The sequence below is a fragment of the Bactrocera dorsalis genome, unplaced genomic scaffold (genome assembly GCF_023373825.1).
Source record: "Bactrocera dorsalis isolate Fly_Bdor unplaced genomic scaffold, ASM2337382v1 BdCtg113, whole genome shotgun sequence".
Classification (NCBI taxonomy): domain Eukaryota; kingdom Metazoa; phylum Arthropoda; class Insecta; order Diptera; family Tephritidae; genus Bactrocera; species Bactrocera dorsalis.
Window position 1 is genome coordinate 10,118 of NW_026038164.1, and position 7,879 is coordinate 17,996.

A 7,879-nucleotide genomic window follows, 5' to 3' on the forward strand; every position below is an offset into this window, starting at 1 on the left:
CTTGACAAGAGCCCATAGAGCGAAGAGATGTCGCTTAGGAAGGCCGAGCGGCTTCAGTTCTTGCACAAGCTGTATTTTGTACGTTTTCAATTTAAGATCTTGACATAAAATGTGCCAAGTCGTTCCAATGCGTCAGTCCGTGTACACTCTCAGGTACGGCTGCTATATTTTCTTTACTGAGTGCTAGACATGGTTTATTCAATCGATTATTATCCATTAATGAATGCTGGGTCTCAAGAAGGGTGAGGACGTTGTGACGTACGGCCTACGTTCAGTAGGCCAACTATGTTGACCATTAGTTGACCAAAGCGCTCGTAACACATTCTTTACAGAACTTGAATTTTCGTTATAAAGTAGAACGATTTGTAAACGTTTGATAAACAATAAAAAATTTATAAAAAAAATTTAATCGGCGCGGGGAATTACAACTTTCCTTCAAATTTCTTTAAATAATGGTTAGAATAAACAAATTTCATCTGTATCCTTCTAAATTCCATTAAATACATATATAAATTTATAGTAAAACCTCTACTCCAATTACTAAATAAAAAAAAGTTCAGTCTCCATTCAATCATTACACTGTATCGTGGCTCTCAAGCGGTTAATGATTCTTCCCGAACATTTTGGTGGACATGGAGCTTTACTTCAATTTTTTCTTTATTCAATTTTTTTCTTTACTCAATACATCTTGTGCATAAATAACTTTCGGAGCAATAATATAAATTTGAACAAAATGTATCAAATATCAAAATTATCAGTTTTACGTGCTTTCACTCAAACAATACGTCATTCTGCCAGCAAAGGTGGATCCTCTAAAGATGGAAAAGGTGATTCAAAGTGTGCGCCGTCTAATAAAAGTGGATCTTCCGGCCCCTCCAAAGATGGAAAAGGTGATTCAAAGAGTTCGCCCGTTATCAAAGGAGGATCCCCCGCTGGAAAGAGTGGGTCAAAGTGTGCGCCGCCTAGCAAAGTTGCGGCCTCAGCCTCCGCTAAGGATGGAAAAGGTGAGTCAAAATGTGCACCTATAGAAAAATTAGATCTATGTGAATCTAAAAAAGGAGGAAAAGATGCAAAAGCAAGTCGATGTGGCGGTGTACCAACAACTGACAAGAAACCCGAAATTTTGGGCGGCGCTGTAAGGGAATCCAGTTGCAAGCCAAAGAAAAAGCCCCCAACAAAAGGTATGTTCAAAGCCATTTACTTATATTTGTAATTGTGTAGGTTGAGGTCAGTGATGGTAAAAACTAAATATATTAAATTATTAAATGCGTTAGAGGAGGAATCCGAAACTTCTCTTATTATAAAGCAGGTTTCGCTGATACTCGTATAAAGAATGGTAGGAATAAAGTTTTCATCCCTTTAAATATTTTGACCGACGTATATTTTGGTTCGTGCATTCATGATCAAAAGAGCAAAAAATTTTGTTTACAAATACTATGCTATAAATACATACATACCAAGTTCTTTATCGTTACGTGGTCAATAACGAAATAAAGCATTGATCAAATAGATCCCCGTTATACTATACGTCTGTTTTTCTCTTATTTGAGGTTTGTAAAATAAGGGTTTCTATAACTTTTGTTGACTACCGAGCAGCTGAATGGTTCTATGAAAGGATTTTTGAGGTTAGAAATATACTCTGATGTTTATATTTGCCTCACCGACTGCTTTTTCTTTTAGTAAAAACTTGTTTCTGTACTTTTATAATAAGTATTTCACCTTAACGCAATTTAGTAACCGAAATTCTGACAATTATATGTATATGGTATGTACATATACCCATTACTTATCATTCCAGGCACCAGCACGGCGGGAACATTGCGAAAAATTTGTTTATTCGCTGTTTTACCAGCTGTCGTATTGCTGAATACATTGATACTTACAACGCGAACCCATCCGGAACGTCCAGAATTCAAAAAGTGGCCACATCTATATAAGCGTGACAAACCCTTCTGCTGGGGTGATGGAATCAAATCGTTCTTTCACAATCCACATACCAATGCATTGCCTGATACCGGCTATGAAGACGAGTAAGAGCGAGTGTGTCTTTATTTTTAGAATATGTACAATATATTTCATCAAAATGTCAAGTAAATGTACAAAATAAATTAACATTTTTTTATATCCGGTATATAATCGCAATTGATATCCGGTTGTTGCTTCATATTAATGGGTGGGCATTCAATGCAACAAACATTGTCCTTGGCCGAGCTTTTTAAGAGATTCTCGATATTTTCAGGTTTTGAGGTTCTCGGAGCAGTTTGAGCGGTTGCTTCGGCTTTGCTTGCGGTTTCCGGTACCGCTGTTTGTGGGGGAGGATTAGGCTTACCCCAGAACTCCTATGAAAAAGAAGGTTTAGTTTTCAATAGTAATCTGAAATTTAATTTATTAAATATATTTTTTGAGCTCACCTGTGGCACATCCCATATGATAATAGCACCATCCACACTGCCGGTAACAAATAATCGACCGTTCGGACTAAAAGCACAGCTCAGTACGGGCGATGAGTGTTCGTAGCCGGCACAAACCGTTATGCCACGATTATAGTCCCACATCTGCGAAAACATTACAACACACATTCCCACATAAAATTAAAGGCAATCTTCAAAACACCACCAACCTTAACAGTTTGATCACTTGATACCGTTAGAAAGTAATCACCTGTCGCATTGATATCCAAAAAGTTGATCGAGTTCTTCTTCGTGCCGTGAAGTTCACGTATAAGACTGCCATTGTAAACCATCCAATAGCTAATGCGTCCATCGGAACCACAGGCGAGCAATTGAACACCGGTCGGAAAGTAACGAGCACACATAAACTGTGTATTAGAGGTGACGACGAACTTACGGGTCATGCGACTGGACAAAATAAACATATTTAGTTGTTGTTGATTGCTAAGAAACTTCACATACTTAACATCCCAAATCACACAAGAACCATCCACACAAGCGGATATAATTTCAGTATCCAAATGATTGAAGTCTAGTGACGATATCGGTCCAGAATGATCCTTTAAAACGCCAATTAAACTCTGTCGATACGGTTCAATTTTCCATACACGCACTTGCCCCTCAACACCACCGGTGACAAGTAAGCGGCCAGTCGATGAGACCCGCAAGGCACTGCACCCTATAAATTGTAAACTCTGTGTTAATGGATACCTTTAATGCAAATAAGTGCTAACGTTAAGGCAACCAATCAACCTAAATATACATTTAAGGCAATTCCTCATTCCCACCACAGCCGGTTCTACGCACCGGAATTTATCCGGCCAAAGGCTGCTATTTCGGAGCTAACCCCGTTTAGATTGGTAAGTTATAAAGCATTGAATTCATATGATCTATCTATGTACATATAGAAAGTCATTTTGCTGATTTTAAAAGCTCTAAACTCTAAAGTTTGTAGGAGCTTGGAGACATTTATCTTATATTATTTTTAAAAATTAACTCTTTTAATACAACCTTTTCTCACATCTTCTGAACATGTCAGATGAGGAGGCTGTGCACACCCTAATTATGTCACTAATTACCTCTGTATTCCTATACTTCAAATTTGATCCTTAAATAAGCTGAGCTTCCGATCCAGTTCTGGGGACTTTTTAATCAGGGTATGAGCAGGTTTAAAAAGCATTCCCTTTACTATTTAAAAGACTTCTCTTTCCATTTCTTTAATGACGCCAAATACAAGAATGATACATATGTTGTAATGAGTATGACAGTGTGGGTCCGTTACTTATTGTAGAGACCTTTTGTCCAAAAAATAAATTAGTTTGCGACGTCATACAAGAAATGAGGTGGGAAAACTTTACTTAAAAATGAACTTGACCGATCGCATATATAACATAGTATGGCAATTATCATTCTTAATACCATATTTATATGCACCGTGGTGAAGATAGCTTCGACAAAAGAAATATTCTCGGAGGAATACTTCGTTTTGAACGGATATATCCAAACTTTGTCTTACTGTCTTATTTTCATAACAAAATATCTACTATACATATATCATGTCTAGTTTGGTTGAGAAACTGAAGATAGGATCTCTCAAATAAAGCGGAACGAAGAACATTGAAATAGAGATTGTAACAGTAGTTGTGATAATTCATTTCATAATTTTAGAAAATGGCAATGAAGCAAATGAGTGGAACGCCATGAAAGAGCACCCTTTGATTGGCGGCATAAGACTCACCTTTATTATGCGCATTCGGTATGGCATATATCAAGCGTCCCGTTATGGGCGTAAATGCACGAATGACACCATCATTCCAAGCCGATACAATGCTGCTGCCATCGTTGGTGAATTGCAAGGACACACACTTGAAGTTGTAGACCATAATACGTAATATCTCCCGTAAACGTCCGATCGACCAAATTCTTATGCTCTGATAGCCAGCAGAGGCAAAAACTGTCGATAGATTTCTGTGAAGAGAAAATGTACAATATTTTAAAAACAACATATAACTGTCAAATGGTATTCGTTAGTATGACATAAGTATGTCCAACCAACTGTGACGTAATTATTAATATTGATAAAGATATACAGATATCTTACTTGGGAAACACAATTTGATTAACTGGTTTGCGATGGCATGTCCGCAACAATTTACACGAGAATTTGACAATATTCAGAAACCATATTTCATTTTGATCGGTAGACACTATGAACTCATCGGTTGTTGTTTTGGTTCTGACCAAAGATGTCACCGCAGCATATACATTGGCGCGCTTAAGCTGGGGAGCAAATAAGAAAGTCTTACATGCAATGTAATGACAAGTATTTTATACTATACCGTTCGAAATATTGGCCAAGTTGGAGAAGGATAATTCTTCATCATTTCCAGCGTAACATCCTTCCGTTCTTCCACCAACTCTAAGGTGCCATCGCCGGCGCCGACCAATATCAATCCCTTCTTCACAATGCACAAGTGACGCACGCCATTGACATAACGTTCACAGTCCTTGCCGTACGGCTTACGCGGATTATGCTTTCCAAAAGCCCCCAACATCGATGCGGTCATACCGATCTGCGTAACATTTACCGGATCGCAGCATTTGAGTGCGACCTTAACGATATCGCCCGTCATTGTGCCTAAATAAAGGTATTCATCCTTCTCATCCACTTGCATGCCTGTATAAATGCGCTGAAGTTTGCCCACGTGCATATCATGAACATGAAGTTTCTTCTGCTCACGCTGAATGCTCCACATGCGCAGATGTCCTACACACAGGGTACCATCAATCATATACATAATTCATAAAAGAAATTCATCGCGATATAGACACTTACGATCACCAGCGACAATAAAATGAGACGGACTGTTATGTAGAGAGCAAACGGTGAGTGCGTTACCGGATATTGAACGAGCTGCCGGTGTCTGACATATTGGTGTACTAAGGCGCAATAAATTAAGATTCAATTAAATTTTATAAATTTATAAAATAGTTTGATCAGTGTGAGTTCCCGAAAAAGTATGTGTATATGTATGTATCCAGGAAGCACTTAGCCTCACCACCCGTTAGCGCCATTATCGCGCATAGAGGGTTCAATTCTTGTTGGAAGGTCGCACAGGCGCAGTATACGCTGACTCTTCTTCTCGCATGTCGGTGTATGTTGAGCTACGGTCTCGAAAGTCGTACCACGGAAAAACTAGACAAAAATATATGTAATGACGGACCCTAAATTGAAGGTTCGTAAACTGGCTGAGGCTGTAGGCATCTCGCATAAGTGCGAAGTTAGACAGCTCCACTATACTAAATAACTGAAGAAGACAAATGTGGTATTCCACTTTGACAATGGACCCTTTTGGTCGTATTAGGCTACAAACTGCTGCGTATACTCCCTCTACTGTATTCGCTGCGACTTATTTTTGAAAAAGTCAGGCAGAAATTTTAATCGAAAGAGCAAGTTATGACACCTACAGACCCGCAGAGAGCGGAGTTTTCAATATACATATTTAAAATTTAATAATAAATTCCAACTTCCATTTTTCTAAAATTTGCCTCATACTTTTGTAGACTTATAGTTACATATGTAAGTACTCATTGAATACATCTCGTATCATGCAGTAAAAGCCAACCTCTTCCTGTAGACCTCTAACGCGATTATTTCTGAACTCCAAAAAGAATACTAAGCATTTCTTTCGACTAAATTGTTGCTTAAATATTTTCTACTTTTATAAATAATTATCTCTTAATTATTTACTATGACTTTAATTGAACAACTTACCGCGCTTCAGTGTCCAACACAATTACGGTGCCATCATCCTTTCCACCAACAGAAACCAAACACTTTTCATCTGCCGTAAAGGAAATTGATTGTACCAAAACCTTGTGGAGATCATGACGAGCTAATTGCTTGCGTGTGGCGAAATCCCACATAATCACGTAAGCCGGAAAGCCCATGTGATTCCGCTGTCCAGAAGCTAAATATTGACCACTGCCGCGCACAAACATGAAATATTGCAAATTACAAGATTATTTAAATATAAAGGTTTCCTCTTATTCTTCCATACCTTTTACTGATGGTCAGGCAGGAGACGGCGTGTGTGTGTCCACTTAAGAACTCTTGCTTATTATTCAGCGTATTCGCGATACCGATTTTGTTGCCAAGCGAGTATATCATGCTCACCTTGTCGGGATGCAACTGGACTCCATTTTCGACCTTACCGTTAGCACCGAAAATAGCGCGCGGCTCCAATTTTTTCACTTCAACCAACAGATCAGACATTACGTGTTTTTTATTTAAATATTTTCTTTAGTGTTTTATACTAATTTTTAAAATATTGACCACCGTCCAAATAAGTGAGCGGAAAGATATATTTTAGCAAAATAAATATATTTACACAGAAATATGTATATATTTTTTACAATTGTAGGATATGTTAGAATCTTGTATAAATGTGAAAAGTTTTCCAAGTTGTCAGAATGCTTTTCAATTTAAATTCAACATAATGTTTTGAAGTTGTCTTAATTTTGTTTATTTTTACTGTCCAAGGTGTATAATTACTGTGCAATAAAAGTTGAAAATGATTTTGAAACATGACCTGGTGTAGCCGGCAAAGAAGGTCTGACATGGTTACCTCGTTAAGTTGTTTGGTTGTCTAAACAATAAACAAATACTGAAATCCCACCGAAGTATAATTGCAGAAGCCGTTATGAATAACGGAAATGTAAGACCATTGAATATTTGCACCCTTTAACCATTATGTACAACACAAAGCAATTGTAAACCACTTAAGGGTGTACTTCTTGCTTGAATGATTCAGTTGAGATTGTGGCTGCAACTCAGTTCGTCCAGAGGGCAGTTCTTAATTATGAATATAAATAATATGATCGTCAACATCGATGTCCCATTTCTTGGTCAAGAGGTATCAATGCCGCTCGGAACTCACCTTTCAATAACCTTTGTTTTGTATACAATTGTAATTGAGAGTACAATCACTTGTAAAGAGCAGAAGTTAGCTTAGAAATAATAACTGGAGTCATCTGGAGGTTGAAGTGGAACCTCCTAGGAACACCAAGAGAACATTCCTACAACACTTTGACGACCTCCAACAATATACATATATCTAACACACAGTGAGGCTCGTATGCTCCCAGTAAAGGAGCAAAATGAATTCCACTCGAAGCAGTTTCTTCTGGGGTTTTTTCGTAGGAACCATACAAACCATCCCTACAGTCGCCTGCTTGAAGCGGAACTGGATCCTAGGAACCTCAAGAGGTCTTTCCTTAAGTACGTGACGTCGATCAGACTTCGGACGCAACAAACTTAAGACATCCGCTGACCGCCATAAACACCTTCACCGACTTCCTCTCAAAGAATGGCGTACTTGAAGTCAAACCACCAGCATAGCAGACGACGAGCTCGAGTTGTGGCGAGA

The 7,879-nt window shown here is 38.3% G+C and overlaps 2 protein-coding genes across 3 annotated transcripts; one reads left to right on the top strand and one right to left on the bottom strand.

Annotated features, from left to right (window-relative positions):
* The first annotated feature begins 596 nt into the window (after positions 1-596).
* On the top strand, positions 597-2,148 carry LOC105233420 (uncharacterized). Of its 2 annotated transcripts, XM_011215507.4 has the most exons (3): positions 604-1,004; positions 1,059-1,181; positions 1,799-2,148. In XM_011215507.4, the coding sequence occupies exons 1-3, from the start codon at positions 605-607 to the stop codon at positions 2,032-2,034; spliced, it is 759 nt and encodes a 252-aa protein (XP_011213809.2). In that variant the 5' UTR covers position 604; the 3' UTR covers positions 2,035-2,148. The 2 variants fall into 2 exon arrangements, with proteins under 2 accessions (XP_011213808.2, XP_011213809.2); XM_011215506.4 differs by having other exon boundaries at positions 597-1,181.
* LOC105233421 (cilia- and flagella-associated protein 52) lies at positions 2,109-7,130 on the bottom strand. Its single transcript, XM_049461772.1, has 10 exons — positions 6,512-7,130; positions 6,226-6,435; positions 5,287-5,390; positions 4,790-5,217; positions 4,552-4,730; positions 4,189-4,418; positions 2,913-3,129; positions 2,621-2,858; positions 2,412-2,555; positions 2,109-2,339 (listed from the first exon to the last, which is right to left on the bottom strand). Exons 1-10 carry the CDS (start codon positions 6,724-6,726, stop codon positions 2,109-2,111), a joined length of 2,196 nt encoding a protein of 731 aa, XP_049317729.1. The 5' UTR covers positions 6,727-7,130.
* Between the last annotated feature and the right edge of the window lie 749 nt (positions 7,131-7,879).